Here is a 19,928-nt window from a genome sequence, read left to right on the forward strand (position 1 = left end):
AAAGCTTTCATAGCAACAATGTCACCCCCTCCGAACCAAAACATTATTATTACTACGATGATGAACGATGTACTTTTGAGGGTTATCTCTGTGTCAGAAACGCTCTGGTCATTGTTGTTGGCTGCAGATGTGAGCTGCTCATTGTTAGCAGGTCTTTTGTGTTTAAGCCCACGAATGGGACGGGTCTGACCAAAGCATTCCTCCACTGACCTTAGGGCCGCGTAACAGGGGCTGGACAGCGTCACTTGAGAGATTATTAAGCAGAAAATATTATCAACCACGGTGCAGGCTGAAGTCTATTTCTTCCATGTTCAGATGTTGGACCTGTTTGCTCTCTTAAAGCTGTGGTTATCGGTTTATTTTCTTGCAGTAATTGTAAACTCAAAGGTTGTTTTTTTTATCCACCATTGTAGAGAAACTCAAACGTCCTTTCATGTGTTTGTGTCCGCAGTGACCAATAAGAAGCCGGCTCACCTGTCCATCACCAAAGTCAAGCAGTTCCAGGGCTCGTCGGCGTTTGTCAAGCGGTCGCAGTGGACCATCGACCAGCTCCGACAGATCAACGGCATTGACTCCAATAAAGTAATGTGCTACTTCTACGTTACTGAGTGAAGCGGCATTTTCTATTTAAAACTGCTTAGCAAAGTCAGTCCTCGTACGATGAAAGGTCCTCATTTCATAGTTTGCAAGTATTAAAGGTGATACACTATCTACCTTGGGGCTGTGATGTAGAAACAAAATGTCCTGTGAGATACCAGAAGTCTCGCTTGAGCCATTGATTTCCAACAAGTTTTTGTGACCCATCACGAGAAGGGGGGACACAACTCGGTTTTGGGGCATTTCGAGCGGGACATAGCTTGTGAAAGTGTCGTCTCCAAAGTTTCCAACAATGTCTAACACGTGGAAATCTGATAATATTGTGTGACAAGTTGAATTACACACAGACAAAGTCACACCCCTACTGGACGCTCCAGAAATCTCCCTAAACAAGCCGGTTTGAACCTAAAAGTGTACGCTTTTAAATGTACCAATACTGCATCTTAAAGCAGTACTAAGTAACGTGTTTACCTTAATAAATCCTTTCCGTAGTCCCTGTGGGGGTAATACAAGTGTTTATGGGATGATTGGAGGGTCTTTCATCTCCCCCTGGTGTCTCTGGGCAAAAAACCATGTTTGCAACTTGACTGCCACCGGTCCGGAGAAAGCAATACACACTAATGAAATCACGAAGAAGAAGCTAACATGCTAACGGGCAAAGCTAACTGTGGGCTAACGTCACTTTAAACAGTATTTACAGCCAAGTTTGAGTGAAAAAAAATATATCCATTGTATAATTGGATGCACAGTAACCCTCTCTCCCTTTGCCTTTCCTGTCAGCGTAGTATTTACTCTCCAAGACAATACGAGCAATCGCGATGTCGTCACATCCGTTGGCCGTGGTAGGCATTTTACATTTTCATATTTGATAAACATTTTATTAAAATCCTATAATCAGCAAAAACAATGTCCATAAACAATGCATTGCTTCTCTTGCGCTGTAACAGATGTATCATTTTATAAAACCGTGTTAGAGACCTGGATGCATCAGCTGTTGCCGACCATTCACCAAAACATCCGGCGAAAATTGCAGAAGTAAACAATAACAGCGATCGCTCGTATTAACAAGTTAAAGAATGTTAACTTGCTACTACACCTGCAGTTGCGCTTATGGCCTCTAGGGGGAAGAGTTACTTAGTACTGCTTTAAACATGGAGAGGCTTCTTCGTGGCTTCAACTGAAGCATTCTGCAAAAAAGCGAAAACCACCAGTTTTTCTCGAAGCTTGGGCTGCCGACTTGTGTCTCTCGTTCTTGCGACGGGTCACATTTCTAGATGATTTTCTAAACGATCAGCCCCCGTAACATTTCAAAAGATGTCCTTACGTAGCTCGGGAACATGCTGCACTGTTCACTGTTGTTTAAAAAACAAAAGAAAGAAAAATTCTTCACCAGATCCTCTTCCCGTGCCACATGCTTTCCTGTTTCTTTGTCTGAGTGATTCCCTGGGCTTGACCTGGCAGGTGCTGCGGCATCAGCGGGGTTAGGAATTTTTTTCCAGGATGAGACAGCCAATTACCGTAAATGCTCTAATATAGGCCGGGGCCTTTATTTACTCAAGGGATCTAGGACCAGGCCTTTATTGGAACCAGGCCACAATTAGAGGCAGGCCTTTATTTCTATTTGAGCAAAACGGATGACCAGGAAAATGAAGAAAAATGAGATGTGTGTCCATTTGCACCTAAAATATTAGGTTCATTTATTAACATTTCAAACCCTCTCCCAGCGGCTGGAACATTGACGCCTTTTATTTTGTCGGGACAACAGGAAGTGTTTCGTTGCTGTTAGCGGAACTTTGACATCAATGCAACTGCAGGTTTCTGTTTCGTTTTTACCGCGGACCGGATTATTTGTTGTTATCTTGTGTAAAAGGCGAGTTTAGACGGAGCGTTTGTGTTTGTGATCGATCATGAGACTGACCCGAGAGAAGACGAGACGCTCGCGCTGATGGGAGGAGTTATTTTGAGGTGTGGGACTGACCTGCACACGGAGCAGCTGGACGTGCTTTGAAGACGTGACTTTATTAAAACCCTGGAGGGTCACACAGCATTTGTTGCTCACCCTGTTTCCAAATATAGTCACAGGAGGTTTGAAAAGTGGCTAAATCTGTGTCAAAGTTACGCTCAGATCAGCTCCACTCCCCAGTGCCCCCCTCGGCCCGGGTTCCCGTTTGTTTACTTCCTGCACGTGAGTTTTCTTTTACACTCGTATGAGACAAATTCCTTACATGGGGAATATTTCTACCGCTATAGTTTCTAATAAAAGCCCCGGCCTGTTTTAGAGACCGGCTTTAATTTGCCTCCGCCAGCCGCGAACCCGGCCTCTGTTAGAGACCCGGCCTCTGTTAGAGAACCGGCCGCTAAAGGAATACAGGCCAGTATTAGAGAATTTACGGTATCCTGTTGATTAAAATGCACCTCTTGATTATTGAGATGGACCTGTATTCAGATCTTGATTCGCAATTAGAGGAAACAGGAGCATGTGGTAAATCACACCCAGAGTTGAGGGGCTCATGGGGCGTAAGAAGAAGATGGATAATCGCACTAAATAAAAACAAAATCACTTGGGACTGACAATAATCGCGGAGTGTGTCCTCAGCTTGACTTGCCATGTGAAAAATCCGCTAATGGCTGACTGTCGCGGCCCCTCTGACTTGACCCTCCCTTCCGCCCGTGCGTCCCAGGACTGTCCAGAGTTCGACCTGGTCTTCGACACCGCGTTGGACCAGTGGGTCGCCAGTTCCTCCGGGGAGAAGTGCACCTTCATCCAGATCCTGCACCACACCTGCCAGCGCTACTGCTCCACCCGCAAGCCCGAGTTCCTCAACTGTCAGGCCAAGCTGCTGGGAGGTAAGGACGGCGACTCCCACTAACGCAGAGGTTCTCAGCTGGAGGGTTTGGAAACTCAAGGGTCCCGTGGAGGCAAACACCTTCCCTCGATGATTAATTTTATTTGGCAACGTTAAAAAATGAATAAATATATGGCTTCACATCCAATCCAGCTGAGAACCATAGCTTTATAACATTACAGAAAGGCCACTTTATCAGATTTTATCTTTTATTTGTGCGTCGTGTTTCCAAGAGGTTGGTTTGAACATCCTAAGATTGAAAATGATGCCAATATTCGTGCCAACTGTCCATATCTGGTGTGCCCAATCTATCTTCCTTGGTCGGAACAAAATGGAAAGAAATTTATTGGCGAAACATGATCATCTCATTGCATGTAGGAAGATCAGACTCGCACAGATCTATGATGAAATATCCTGGATTATTCTGCGATTTTGTGTGATTACTAATGACAGACGTTCCACAAATGTCACAGACCAAATGGAACACCTTGGAGCAGTGGTTCTCAACCTTTTAGAGCCGCGACCACCATTATAACAGTTAATTAGGATCGTGACCCCCACCCGGGTCAGACCATGGGAAAAACAGGGACATTAACCCCTTAACTCCTACCAGAACCGAGCACATTTTCTCCAGTTTGGCTTTACCCCAATCCAAAAGCTTATGGAAAAAAGCTGTGAAAATAGCGACAGAACTGAGACGAAAACAATGATGGAAATGTGACAAAAAAGTCAGAAAACATTGACAAAAAAAGTGACGAAAAATTGATGAAAAAATGACAAAAATGTGACAAAAAAATGACAAAAATGTGACAAAATGTGACAAAAAATTACAAAAAATTGATAAAAATTGTACAAAAAAAAATACACAAATTTGACAAAAACTGTGACAAAAATGTGATAAAAAATTGACAAAAATGTGACAGAAAATGTCAAAGAAAATGATGATAAAGTTACAAAAATGAGTCGAATACCCAACAAAAAAATGATGGAAAAAAAATCCGATGACGTGAGGAAAAAGATCCTCTCGGTTCAGGCGGGAGTTAAGAGGTTAAACCTATATAACTCTTAAAAAACAAAGAAAAAACAATGGCTAAAACAAAAGTGAATTAAATTTAGAACAAATAATGGCACCCTGGTAAAATAGCATGAATCCTACAACACCATAATAATAATATTGAAATATATATATTATCTATATGCTATGGCGACCCCCCCCAAATTCGTCTCGCGACCCCCTAGTGGGTCCCGACCCCCAGGTTGAGAACCCCTGCCCTGGAGGACCAAATGTGTCTCACGATCCACATTTTGGACAACCTTATGTTCTAAATGAATCTTATCGAGCCAGTTGATTGCTGAAAGGCGAGACACTGCAGGTGACCAGCGAAAAAAAAAAAAAACGAGGCATTTTATGGTTGCTTGGACTTTACAAAACTGAATGTTGCTTCTCTCCAGACATGATAAAAAGCATAAACATTTCATTTGATCGTTATTCACTGAAACATCTATCACAGCGGAGATGAAAATATGTCTGACACCAGGGTTTGAAGAGGACAGTGTTTGAGGTTGTGGCCAAGAAACTCATTCCATGTTTGTTTCCATCTTACATGTGTGTGCAGAAATATAATATAGTGTTTTAAAAGTCTATCATTTAGGTGTGTTCTGTTAAATCAGTCAGACATAGGCCACGCCCACTCCTCAAACAGGGATGTTCACAGTTATAGAGACAAGTGAATTTAACCAACCACAGTGTGATTAAACAAAATCATGATATAAAACTTTGCCGTTTGTCCCACCACTTATTAAAAAGAGCATTAGGCAGAATGTAGGTTTAAGAAGGTTGTCTTATGTTAAGTGTTTTGACCTGACTATATGGTCCTCACTTCTTCTATGGGTCTACGGTGTGACATCACTCAAACGCATGTTTTATCTTTCAAAAACATAACTAATAGGCCACTAATTGTTTCAACAAAAGAATGTTTCAATGTTTATATAAGCATTTTAGCCTCTTAACCCCCACCAGAAGAGAGCCCATTTTCTCCAGTTCAGCTTTAGCCAAATCTAAAAGCTTCTTGAACAAAGCGTCAAAACAGCGACGAAAACGAGGGTGAAAAACAAAGGAGTGACAAAAACACAATAAACAAGCGACAAAAACACAATCAAAAAGTGACCAAAGCACAACAAAAAAGTAACAAAGAAGCAACACAAGAGCCACAAGGAAAATGTGCCGGAAAACACAATTAAACACGATTAAAAAGTGACGAAAACACAATGAAGAAAGCAAAAAAATACAACAAAAACACGGCAAAAAAGCAAGGGAAAAACACAATGAAGAAAGCAAAAAAATACAACAAAAACACGGCAAAAAAGCAAGGGAAAAACACAATGAAGAAAGCAAAAAAATACAACAAAAACACAAAAAAACAAAAAACAAAAAAACAGACAAAAACACGACACAAGCACAGCAAAAATGCAGCGACAACGCAACAAAAAAGTCACGATGAGCTTTGTAGGTCTTAGCTTCCAAATGAGGCGTTACACTGGCCTATAAGGCTGCAAACTCCAGTCGAGAAGCTTTTAGATTTGGGTAAAGCTGACCTGGGGAAAATGTGCTTGGTTAAAGTGGGGGGTTAAGAGGTTGACAGTTTTTCATTTTTGAAAATTCCCAACCCCTAGTGACAATTGAGCTAACAATGGATAGCGCCAGATTAAACATATGGTCTGTAAACTACTAGCGTGGAGATGTTGTTGCAAGAGTAACAGAAAACTAATTTTGAGAAAACAGGTTTTGAAAAATAAACTTGTAAAGGTTGAGTCTGGTCTGTTTTTTTACTCAAAAAGTCAAAAGATGTACTGCATGTTTCGCCTTAAAGCAAGTTAAGTTTATTCCAATGCGAAGTTTCTCAATCTCCTGTGCCTCCTGCGTTCACTTCAATCCCATGTTTAAATCCTCCTAAAGCCCGTCCTGCATATTTTGGACGGCCATTTTGAACCTTCACACAAACCACTTCTTTGCAAAGAGTGTTAAAGTGTTGTACCTCATAAAGTGACCGCTTGTGAACCCCCCCCCCCATCCCCAGCCCGCCGTCTGTGTGCATACATTGTCCTTCCCGTTTAACCTCCCCGGCCTCTGTCAGCGAGCTGCGTGCCGACTCACGACGGATTATTCATGAAAGCTGCGGCACCTGTCTGTGCGGGGCCATGTAAATTCATGTGCGTCTGCTCGCTCAAACGGCCGAGCACATTCATCCGGCAGAGTCCGAAATTCAATCAGTCCATTTGACGGAACAGGAGAAAGCCTCCGCCGACTTATTCCTTTCGTGCGCTAACCTTTCCTTCTTTCATGGGCTTGGTAGAAAGTCGGCGATTGACAGTTGTTGGTCAATCAGGCTCAAAATGCGTGGGTTTTCACTTTAGAGCTTCCTTTTCAAAAACAGTCGATTTCCCTGAGAGTCATGGTGTGCTGCCCTCTATCTGACATCGCCATCACTGCAGGTCTCCACGCTCAGTTTGGATTTTTGGAGGGAATCCAATCCTTTTTCTCGATCGTTCACATTTCTAATTAAGTGCAGCTTGTATCTGCTGTGTTTGTGTTTGTCTGGCAGAGTTTAAGTCATTGTGCAAAGCCGACGGAGCCAGCACATTTTACAACCCAAACGCTGTAAGAAGGAAGATGGGGATTTTTTTTGTGGCCTTTTGTGAGGTGGTGACACCGACACTGGCACTTTCCTGACCACAAAAGAGTATAAAAACGTGGACTTCATTCAAAGGTGTTGTTTTCCTTTCCCGCGCTCGTCTACTTGAATTGCAGAACACATAAAGGCACATAAAATCATATCCGGGTCACTATTCTGCAGTCTGAACCTGTAAGAATATACTGAATATTACTTGGAACCAGTGGTGGTCAGTCACGAAGTGAATTTACTCATATATTGTACTTAGCAGAGTTTTTGAGGATCTTTACTTGAGTAGTATTTATGTTTAGAACTTATTACTCAGGGACTCCCGTCGGCCCTGGGTCTACAGCCTGTCCGTCCATGGGAGTCGATCTCTCCCTCTGTGGTTCTCCCCAAGGTTTCTCTTTTCTTCCCCTGGGTTTTTTAGTTGCCACCTGCTGCCGACGCTTATTCGGACACTATGTCTGGATACTTAATTCACCTGAACTTTACATTGTCTTATTTGCTGTTCTGTTTTACTGCTTTAATGTTCGGTGCAGCCCCATGAGGCAACGCCTGTTGTGATATTGGGCTACACAAAACCATTGATTACTTACCACTACATTTCAACGATAAAAACAACAATTTCTAATCCACTGAATTGCTCCAAAGGCTCCAAAGTTAAAACAAAAAATGGTGTTTTGTTCATTTGTTAAGGGGACTATACGGGATTTAAAAATGTTAAAGGAACAGGCCACCGTTTTTACATACTGAGATATGTTCTTACCTTAGCTTTGACGAGTTCTTTAGGACCTGTCTGGTCTTCACCCGTGCCTTCAGTCACGTAAACACAGCGCAGACGGCGTTAGCATTTAGCCTCTCCCTCTCTCCTCTATATCTCCAAAACAGGTCAAGATAGAAGCTACCAAGCTCTTCCACGTTTTCCCTATTTAAATATGGTTACGTGAAGTGTAATAATACCAGGAGTAATTTGGCATCCGCACAGTAAAGTGAAGATTACTGCGCGGATTTCGAACTACTCCTGGTATTATTACGCCTTACAATATAGTTCCCCCTTTTATCCGCTGAGAAAATCCACATTGTTTAATTTTGTGTAATTATACTTTGTAGTGGAACACTTCACATAACCATATTTAAATAGGGAAACCGTGGAAGAGCTTGGTAGCTTCTATCTTGACCTGTTTTGGAGCTATAGTGGGGAGGGGGAGAGGCTAAATGCTAACGCCGTCTGCGCTGTGTTTACGTGACTGAAGGCACGGGGGAAGACCAGACAGGTCCTAAAGAACTCGTCAAAGCTAAGATAAGAACATATCTCAGTATGTAAAAACGGTGGCCTATTCCTTTAAGACTAAGTATTTTCCTCCCCCTACATGTTCCAGCCATGTCCCAGTGTGTAGAATGAGCTCAGACCTGTTCACCACAACTGCCTCTAAAATCCTGCACTGTCACTCAGAAAGTTGTTACTTCGGGTCCAAAGTGCCGTCATGCACGAGCTTAATATAGAAGCTGCAGTTACGTATAAGACCTGAGGTGGCAGTAGTGAGTATAAAATGACCAACTTTTATCTAGTCTTATCTAATCTTTAAGCCTAATAATGCACACTCCAGAGCAGTAGGTGGCGCTGTGCAGCTGTTCTGTCAATTCGAAAGACTCACGACAAGAAGAAGAAAGTTTGTCCCCGTCGTGTTGCTGCATTTGGGATGAAAACGGGCGCCATTTTAATGTTTTTGAAGCTGCAAAACGACTTGTACTTTCTACTTTGAATACTTCCGCATTTTCTTTTCTTTTTTGGAGTACTGAAACCTAGCACTTTGACCGCCACTGCTTGGAACACACTTACTAGCACGTTATGGCCAGACCAAATGGACAGTTGCAGTGGACAGGGCTGGACTCTGAGTGCAGCATAAATCCCGTAACGAGCCCTTTAGGCGGAGTGTAATATGTTTAAGTTAGCGCCTTAATGGGATTATTCTGAAAACACTACACAGCTGCTCCGCATCACAGGACTATTACTGTCCCGAGGGGGAAAATGAACGATCTTGCTTGTGCCGTTAGTGGGAAGACATGTTTGCTGTAGAATGATTTTGTGTGTGACGGTGGCTCGGGAAGTAAGGCTTACCAATTGTAGCACAAAAATTAAGAGAGATATCAATTTGAAACTCCTGCTGTAGATTACTGACATAAATATGAGGGAAAAAGCACATTTCTATGGTCTTTCGTACAAGCGGTTCCGAAAAAAACAGAATATACCAATCCGATCCGTCTAAATGTGCCGTCCTCTTATTCTCCTGCAGTGTCTGGCCTTCATAAATATTGCGCGATAGCATGTTGTGAATATTCCAGCCGTCCCTGCTGTTCTTGCCTTCCACATTTGGGATCAGGTGGGACTTTGTGAGTAAATCTCCGCCCGAGCCCTGCAGAGCTCTAACCACATATCGATCCGCTCACCTCCAAAACCTCATCTCCTCTCTGCGTCACCATACATAATTCACCATCAGTATTTATGGACACAAACCCCAGAACCGTCCGCCCCATCTGGATTTGGACTCGCCGTTGGTTTTTAAATGTGCTCTATTATGCAAGATCCAGGCTTTTTAAAAGGACGTGTTTGACAAGCACTCGCGTTTTAGGTTTTTAGGTTTTAGGCTGTGGCTTAAATTATGCATTCTGACTGTGGAGAAAAATCGGCACCCGATTCCAAGTGCACAAAATTCACCTGGAATCATCAAACTTTGAGGTTAGAAATAAAAAGTGTGTGCAGAATGTTTACAAGCCGGCCACTCATGGGGAACTTTTCACAATTCTGTAGCCTGGTCAACAAATTTTTCCTATAGCATTACCCTATTAAATGTGTTTTCCTATTGCCAGTAGCATTAGCCTGTCGGATGCATTTTTCCTAGCTATTATCCAATAGCTAGTTCAAAGTGTTTTTTCCCATAGGCGTCACTGTAGTCAATGAGTTAATGTCAACCAGGACAATGTAGGGCTGCTCGATTATTGAAAAAATAATAATCACGATTATTTTTGTCATAATTGAAATCACGATTATTCAAACGATTATTTGTTGCCTTTGAAAAAAGTCTTTATTTTATTTTTATATTTATTAATTTAAAAAAAAACTATGCTGAACATTTTCTGTTTTCTGAACAGTCATAAAAGTACAAATGATTTCAAGTTTGCCTCGATTAAGGAGAGGTCTCTGTTTCACACCTGCCCCCTGCTGGCCAGCCCTCACACCTGCGCAAGCAAACTGAGCAGCGCGGCCTGATGACATCATCACACAGCGCTGTTTGTTTTTATGTCAGACAAAAGCATGAGCCATGGCAGGTGAAATGTGAAGGGAAAATAATCCCAGCGCCATGAAATAATGCAAGTCTGCTTTGCCAGAAAAAGAAGAAAAAAAGAAAGAAAAAAAATATTGATTATGCTAATTTTGTAATCGTTTAGTGTAGTAATCGAAATCGTAATCGAATTTCGATTAATTGCACAGCCCTAGGACAATGTGCAAAACCTATTCATTAAAGATGGTTTAGCTTGAGCTCGTTTCCATCTGCCGTCTCTGAGCAGGTGAGTGACAATCATTGACGGTATATAGCAGGGGTAGGCAACGTCAGGCCCGGGGGCCAAATCCGGCCCTCCAACATAACCCCTCTAGCCCTCAAGATGCTTTTGAGAAACAGTATTACACAAATCAGTGAGTACTTTTAACATTATTAGAGTTAAATGGGAGAAAAAAAGGTAGAAATACTGTCAATACACCCAATTAGGTCACATATTATGTACAACACTGGCATTTGAAAGAAGTGCACTGGGACAAGAATAGTTTTAAGGAAGAAATGACATAAATCTACTTGAATTAACAGATTAAATCTAAGGTTTGAGTAGATTTGGTAGTAGTAGTAGTTCTCTTAATTCAGGACAATATAAAATGTATTCAACCACTCAAATACAAACATTAGTTCAGTCAACCATTCACCCGTTACAGCCAGTCAGTCCACACAGAATCATGTTAAAGATTACTACAATAAAGTTACATAAAGGAAGTCCCGCACACCATTAATCCTTGCACAAAGTGTATTAAAATGCAACGTTTCAACCACACAGGGTCTTCCTCGGGCAAATTATCCTGAGGCAATTTCCCTCAAGATAATGATTAGACTGTTCAATGTATTATTTCTGCAGCTGTTAGCCTTAGCCTTTTCAGTGCATTTTCCCCTTTAGCCGTTAACATTACCCAGTTCAGTGTATGTTTTCCTGTAGCCATTAGCATTGGCCTGTTCAGTGTATTTTTCTTCTAGCTGTTAGCATTAGCCTGTTCAATGTATTTTTTCTTGTTGACATTAGCCATAGAAATAATACAGAGAAGCGGTGTTTGATCCTCACGTGCAGACAGTTAGCATGCTGATCCAGATGTTTTCAGTTATTGTCAACCCATCAATTTCCCTCCAGCTATTTTAAAGGTCCTATATCATGCAAAATCGACTTTTTTGAGCTTTTAGCCATGTTGTTTTGCTATTTCCTTATCAAAAACCCCCCCAGAGTGGTTTGTGGCTTCATTCACGCAGCTCTCAGTAATCCTCCTGAATCCTGCTCTCTGAGCAGCTGCTCCGCCCTCTCCTGGTGAACGACTGTTCAGTTGTGTCGTAACAACGGAACGGAAGTGCTCGACGTCTGTAAAGTAATGTCTTACAGCCTGATTTTAATTTGTAAAACAGCTTTTTCATTATTTCTGTCGTAAGAGAAAAACAAAGAGAAAAAATAAAAAAATAAAAAAAATAAAAAAAAGGATGTGCCCGAGGTGCTTCCAGGTCAGCTTTGGCCAAAACAAACACATCGCGTCTGAACAGACGTCATGTTTGCGCTGCAGCTGAAGATGGAGCTCGTTATAACCTATTCTGGACACACCTGTTCTTTATTCTTACCTAACGATCATGTCACGGAGAAAAAGAAGCGCGTTTGGCTACGAGGACTTTATTCAACCTTTTTCAAGGAGAGGCCACTCGTCTAGCTGTTTTTTTTTCTCCGTGATTCAGCGACTATCAGCCAAAATATTGTTTCTCTGTGACTGTCTCTGATGGATGTTTGGTGAACCTTCGCCAGAACCAAAGTGGATTAACTTTTATAACCAACGCGAGTCCCATATGGAGCAGAGCGGTGAGTCAGTCCAAATGCGGGTTAGCATATTAGCTTGTGTGTGTTAGCCATTTATGAAGCTGTGTTGCAGATGTCAACTCTGTATAACTGCATTGTGAAACAATTTCACTTATTGCTGTTTATTTATATTACGGTAAAGTTGTATGCGCGGAGAGAGGGGGCGGAGTTAACTGAATCGAAGCGTTGTGTCTTCCGGGTTCGAAAAATACCTCCAGAAAACACTTATATTTATCACAAAAATACATGCCTATACTTAACTTTGGAATGGCTAAAATAGCATGATATAGGACCTTTAAAACTGGTTGTTCAGTCGCTTGTGCTATGTCATCGCGATTATCGTTCCACTGTATGGTCCTAAAACTGACATGGCAACAATTATTAAGACTATTGGCAACGTACTTGTTATTCAGATCGTCTTTGGTGAAAAATCGGACTCTGTGGTGCAACATTCACATTTTTGTTACATTTTGTTGCCTTTTTTTTTTTTTTTTAAAGAAAGAAAAACACAGCTATTGAGGAAGTGACTTGGTCTGTAGTCAGAATATTACTTTGGCTAAAACTATGCCAAAATAGTTGTGAAAATTGAAAACAAAAACGTTTCCCTTCAGTGTCTAAAGTTGGTTTCGCTTCAGAGCCACTGGCGTGTAAAATCAATGCTGTTTAGTTGAAGCTAAGGCTGTTCCGCTCACCCCTGCTGACCGCGCCTCCCACTCTGAAAACCCGTTCCACATTTAGACTCATTTAGCCCGACCCCGCAGCCTCCCCAGTGCGTGCGCGTGGGCCGCGGAGATGCCGCGCTCGAGGAAGGCCGTATACCTGCAGGAATCTTCAGTGTAGGCGGACAATCCGTTATTACAGTCGTGCATATGCAGTAGTTAGACAAAGCCGTGGCCTCGCACAGTAGGAGATCTGTGTTGTCGTGTCCTCGAGTAAGACTTCGAAGACTTCGCCCACTTCTTTGCGTCTAAGAATGTGGCGTGTGAATGAGCACCTGATAGTGGTTAAAGAGACCAGTGGAGCAAATTGGCGGCCATGTTTTGTCATGAAGCCAAAGAAAAGCTATGGGCACATCGGGGAGGGAATACCAGAGAGCCCCATCAGTGGGATTTCAACTAGTCTGCTGATTATACGTGCAGATGCAGATATTGAAAATACTATATTGAGGAAAAAGGCTAAATCCATTGTTATCCATCCTCTAAACCAATCTGCTTTACTCACTTTACAATGATTTTGCCATATTTATATTATATATATAATATATGTGGGGCTCAACCGTGTAAACCAAAAAGAGGAAAAAAAGAGAATAATATCTTTAAAGGTTCAATTCCAAATGGAACAAACCATCACAGGGACAGGAATTATTTTATGGGATAAACTTCAGACAGAAGTAAAAGAGCCAGGACTCTCCTGGCATTCAAGAAACACATACAAGCTTATGTTGTTAAAGGAGCATGAAAATTAGATTTGAACATGAATGAACCAACATGAATATGATGGTTTAGTATTTTGAATATTCGTAAATAGTGTACACAAAATTTAAAGCAAATCTGTAAAAACTGTAAATATTTAGAGATAGAACTTCTGTGCCTTTTCATTTAGACTGTATTGGCTTGGTAGTTTTGTTGTTGTCACTTTAAAATGAAATACAGAAGAGTGCAATTAGACTTTTCAAAGGTCCTCTTTAAAGGTGCATTATGAAACTTTTTATGCCAAAAAAATATATATATTTGGGCGTAATTGACCTTCACTGGCACCATCACTGTTTTTTTTCACCCAAAGTAAGTGTTTTATTATATTTCATATTTATTGTGGGACACTTTAAGACTTAAATACTTTTCAAACAAAGGTTTATGGTGAAAGCTTTTGAGTTAAGCAAGTGCTTTATTTGTCATTGTACAACCGTACAACAAAATAGTGTTCAGGTGTTAGTCCTGAGCCGCTGCGACTGCGCCGCCACTGTGGGTCAACCTGACCCGCATGTTTTTAGAGGTCGGGGAAACCGTAGCATCCGGAGGAGACCTGGCTGCCTTCAGTTTCCTCTGATCCAATGAAACGTTGCAGCGCCTCCTGGGTTTGTCCCTGTTTCAGAGCATGGTGTCCTGCACTGGTCATCTCCACGTCCTTCCTCTTCCTCCTGCGCAGCTCCCTCCGCTCCACAACAGTCTTTCACCATCTGCTGGGAAGAGCTTAGCAGTTAACCTATTTTAGTCTCCAATGAATGTCCATCAGCCAGAACAGTTGAAAGCATGTGTGGCTTAGCTGTGTCTTGCCCGGATACCTCCTTGTTTGTCCCTTTTTCTTTCCTGTTTCCTTGGTGACGCCTCCGCTGTGCTGCAGGTGGGAGGGGCTCTTTGTGCCTCTTCAGTGTTTCAGTTGAAGGAATGTGTAGGTCTCAAAATAATGTCGTTAGCTCATAAGCTAGCTGTTTGTTTACTTTTGTCAGGATCATCATGGACTCTTTGCAGCAAAAAAATCAACCAGACCCGACAAAGCATGGCAAAGACTTATAAAAGTGTCCAGTAAAACAATGTTGAACACAGAAACCACAAAAGCAGTTTGCAGAAAAAGGCAAAATGCAGCTGTACAAAGAGAGAGAGAGGTTGCTGCTTGCTCACGCGTCGCCAAGAGTGAATGACTTGAGAAATAGATGTGATAGCTGAGATTTCACTAGTGTTTCTGTGTAGCTGACCGTAAACAGAAATCCCAATAGTGATGTGTTGGTTTCCATTTTTCACAGAAACAGAAATCAGGACTCCTTTTTCTAAAGTTGTCATAGTAAAAACAAGAAATCCTTCCTTTTCTCCCTTTTGCATAGTAAGTAAGTTGCATTCATTCCTCAAATCCACTGCTACCAAAGTGCCCTTAAAGTCCAAGACAAAGCACTGTAATTGATATAATAGTAGACTTAAGCACGTTTAAGTGCTCCCCCCGGTCCCATTCAAACGTCTGTTCCATCTATTTTTGGAGAACAGTGCCGTGGAGCGAGACATTTCTGGTAGCTGAGGGAATTGAGACGGGAGCTTTGGGACTTTGTTTAACTTTCCTCACTTAAAGCAGAGAGGTGACGGAGCCTCGGAAGAGCGGTGCTTGTTAAATAACAGGCTGTCCAGATGGTTTCTCTGCAGAGCCTTTCGGGAGACAGTGTTTTCTTAAAAGGCACGGATGTAATACTGAAGCGTCGACGGCAACTACATTCTGCAGGAATCTAGTGGAAAGATGACATGTTTAGGGTGCTCTGTTTTAAATCACTTGTGGTAAACGGCTGGTCGTCCCTGATCAGCCTGAACGTAGAAAGGTTTGCAACTCTACAGGCTGTATGAAGTATATGCTCACAGTATATGACCGAGAATCAAGTACAAGGCCCACAAATTTAAGTGGTGTTTAACCTCTTAACTCCCACCAGAATGGATTCCATTTTCTCCGGTTTGGCGCTACCCTAATCAGAAAGCTTCTTGGGAAAAAAGCAAGGCAAGGCAAGTTTATTTGTAGAGCACAATTCATACACAAGGCAATTCAAAGTGCTTCACAGTTGCATGAATACATAAATACATAAATAAAGCACCAAAACAACCACAAAAAATGAGAAGAAAACAAGCAAACATTTGACAAAAAATCAATAAAAATGTGTCAAGAACTCAACAAAAATGTGACAAAACCCCATTCAAAAAATGACAAAAATTCAACAAAAATTCAACAAAAATTCAACAAAAATTCAACAAAAATTCAACAAAAAAATGACAAAAACTCAACAAAAATGTGACACAAATTTGAAAAAAAAGCATTCAACAAAGACGTGACAAAAAGTCAACCAACCAACCAACATGCAACAAGTGACTAAAAATAAAAAAATAAAAAAAATGTGAGAAAAACTCAACCAAAAAGTGACAAAAATTCAACAAAAATGTGTCAAGAACTCAACAAAAACGTGACAAAACCCAATTCAAAAATGACAAAAACTCAACCAAAAATGTGACACAAATTTGAAAAAAAAAAAAACGTTCAACAAAGACGTGACAAAAAGTCAACCAACAACCAACAAGTGATTAAAAATTAAAAAAAAAAAAAAATGTGAGAAAAACTCAACCAACAAGTGACAAAAACTCAACAAAAATTCAACAAAAATTCAACCAAAAAGTGACAAAAATTCAACAAAAATGTGTCAAGAACTCAACAAAAACGTGACAAAACCCCATTCAAAAATGACAAAAACTCAACCAAAAAGTGACAAACACTCAACCAACAAGTGACAAAAACTCAACAAAAATGTGACAAAAATTTGAAAAAAAAAACATAAAAAGGTGACACAACACGGCAACAACACGAGGAAAAATATCAGTTTTGTGGGTCTTAGCTTTCAAATGAGGTGTTACACAGGTCTATAGCCAAAGAGGACAGCATGCATTTGGTTTAGGCGGGTGGTAAGAGGTTAAGTGTATCTGTAAATTTGGTACAGTGACTCGTGTCTAGATTGTGAGATCATGGTCAAGTGGAGGATTTTACTATATAAAGCTGGAGAGTGTACGGTCAAAACCTTGTAAGATTTCTTGAATTCCTGGCACGTTCAATAGTGAAAAACAACAAAGGTGATTTTTAAACGGACAAATTCTGAAGTTATCTTTTGGACGGTGGGACCACTCTGGAACCATCCTCTGGACCTGTTCCGTGCCGGCCGTATATATCGTAAAGCGGTTTGTTCTGCATCTCTGCTCACAATCCTGGGAACAACAGTGGGGACCTGATCCGAAGAGGGGAGAACGTGTCCGCCCCAGTTTAAGTCTCACACCAGTGCAAAACAAAACTTATGCCGCTGCTCAGGTGTGGGACCATAACTGTGGAGGACCCAGTCTACGAGAGGAGGGTCCGATATTCAGCATGAGAGGAGTGTCCGATATTCAACATGAGAGGAGTGTCCGATATTCAACATGAGAGGAGTGTCCGATATTCAACATGAGAGGAGTGTCCGATATTCAGCATGAGAGGAGTGTCCGATATTCAACATGAGAGGAGTGTCCGATATTCAACATGAGAGGAGCGTGAGCGGAGTTAAAGTTCAACCATGTCATGTTCATGCAGGAATGATGATTTACCACAGAACAGCAGTCAAGTCACACTAGCCTAGCATTAGCTCTAGCCACAGCATTTTTAAAAGACTGAAAGTTTAGTGCTAACTTGACAAAAGGGGGGGAAAAAATGCCAAAATTGTGTTTCTTTGTGCTCTTTAGCCGAGATACGGCAAACTGAGAGGGAGCTGTTTGGACCGAGCCCGTCTGAAGAAATGAGAAATGTGAATACCTGGCTATGAGAGGAGCTTAGACCAACTGATTAACCTGTTATCTACCATCTTAGGGTTAGGGTGAGGTTTAAGGTTAGAGTACAGGTTAGCAATAATGCTTAAGCAAAGACCTTCTAGTTTCTAAATCTATGCGTAAGATCTGTTTGAGTGAAACAAAACTTGCATCACACTTGCCGTAGCTCTGATCATAACCCTAAGCCAGGGGTGGGCAAGTTTACGTCACGGAGGGCCGATTTTCACCATAGCCAAAACACAGAGGGCCGAACCTCATCATGGTAGCCTTAAGTTAAGAACCATTTTGTGCAAATGCCGATGTTTTACATCAATGGTTCTAAAGTGGTCCGGCTTCAAGACCCGCCATTACCTTAATGACAAGGTAATGGCGGTAAAGACTGAAATTTATGATCAAAATAACCCAATAATATAAATTTTAAAATACTCCAGTGTGTTTCCATGTAGTTTCAGATGGAAAATATTGAAAATAAAGTTTCCTGTAGGCTCGCGACCCACTATTGAGTCCCGACCCACGAATTGAGAACCACTGTTTTACATTATATATGACCAAGTGGGATGTTCTACAAGGACCTTTTCAAAAATACACTATAAAAATATACTTTATCACACTTGTAGAGTACGTTAACAGATATTTGATCCCTTATTTGCATAATAATATTTCTCCGAATCACATTGGGGGCCAAAGGTTCTGTGCTGGAGGGCCACATTTGGCCCGCGGGCCTGACGTTGCCTACCCCTGCCCTAAGCCCTGACCCTAAACCCCTGATCAGGGGGACGGCAAGTAACAGGTTAACAAACTAGAAATGTATTTTTGTGTCCTTGTAAAACCAGAAGCAGCAATAGTAAGATGTCACTATCCATTTTGTTATCTGACACCTGAATGGTTAGCAAGTGGTGTGAGCTTGTAGCATTATGCTAGCTTTTATTTGGGTGAAGAACCAAGCACTGTAACTGGCACCAGCTCTGAACAAGCACCTTTTCAGAAGAAGCATGGCCTAACATTCCAGATAGGAGAGTGTTGTCCAGCGTGATCCAAAGACCGTACGATGGTCTCTGCAGTCGTGAAGAGGCTTGTGTGGATTAGCCACTGGTCCTGGTCAGATATCTCCACGGGTCACTCTCGTCTTTCTGTGACTCCACTTGTACTTTGTTGAAACCTGGAGCAGAAGAAATCCTCACAACTTTTCTCAAAGAACTTTGTGTACTTGTAAAATGTAGTTTTTGCAAATGCAGATGTCAGATGTCAGCAACTTAAGCTATTCCATACATTTCGCAAGTCACGCATTCTATTGCACGCTTCTTTGACTATCGTCTTTTGCCTTTGACATCAGTTTGGATAAGTTACGCTTTGTTCAAGACTATATCTAAATAATCATGCATACTATTGTCTACATTTGTTGCGTTGAGGCTCTTTCTTTCATTACAAGGTGAGATGCAAAGGCAGAACGCCGGTGTAACTCCCATTGGTCACAGTCTGTCTGGTTTGACCTGGCCGTCTGCTCTGCGCCTGTGCACCTCCGCCACGCCGGGTGGTGAGGCAGGAGAGAGAAAAGACAAGGTGGACGAGATACGAACTCTCTTTCTCGTGTTTATGGACTTCCTTCTTGTAAAGTTGGCGCTGGTCTCTAAATGTTGAGCAAATGCAAAAGTAACTTAGTAACTTTGTGGCCCTGATGAAAGATACTACTATTTTTACTAATATAACACCTTTAACTTCCCAATGACAACAACTATAACCCGGTTTACAATGGCGTGCCCCCTTTAACGTCTAACTAGTGAAAGAACTAGCATCTTAACTGGCATTGATTGTAAAAACTGTCCTGTAAATGCTGATCAGTTTGATGTGTTTCCGTCGTAGAGGAGCAGCCAGTATCAGAGTCAGTGTTTATGAGGTGTAGAAGGTACATGAGCAGGATGAGAAAAGAGCTGACCTCCCGAACCGGCCATCTCCTGAGACGAGGTAAGGCAACAGCAACATTTTCCAGTTGTTGTTTTTTTTCCCCACCTTCCACTTCTCACTGTTTGAGATAATGTGGCAAATGCATCGCTGCAGTCGGCGCTGTGATTTTTGCCTCCGTTGCTTTGTGATAGTTTGCGAGCCAAATGTCCCTCTCGTCTGTCGCTCTCCACTGCTGTTAAAGGTCAGATGTCGGTCTCAAAAACCAAGCGATTGTTGCCAGGGAAATGTTCTCTCATTTCTCACATTCTGAAACCGGCCCTGAGACCAGACTAAATGTTGTTTGGTTTGAATTCTGAACTGCAAATAACTATTGAAGGGATCTGAATTGAAAATATAACTGAGAATACATTTTGGGGTGTTCCAATTGACATGGAAGCCCCACATCAGAC

General features: G+C 41.7%; 1 protein-coding gene across 1 annotated transcript in view; it reads left to right on the top strand.

The window, feature by feature from the left end:
• Window positions 1-19,928, top strand: part of stxbp6 (syntaxin binding protein 6 (amisyn)) — a 110,101-nt gene that overhangs the window by 73,093 nt on the left and 17,080 nt on the right. Inside the window, exons 2-3 of the mRNA XM_079573229.1 lie at window positions 452-582; window positions 3,279-3,444. Of these exons, the coding sequence (XP_079429355.1) occupies window positions 452-582; window positions 3,279-3,444 (297 nt within the window). The remainder of the gene's footprint in view (window positions 1-451; window positions 583-3,278; window positions 3,445-19,928) is intronic.

Source organism: Gobius niger (assembly GCF_951799975.1).
Source record: "Gobius niger genome assembly, chromosome: 16".
In the NCBI taxonomy this organism is placed as follows: domain Eukaryota; kingdom Metazoa; phylum Chordata; class Actinopteri; order Gobiiformes; family Gobiidae; genus Gobius; species Gobius niger.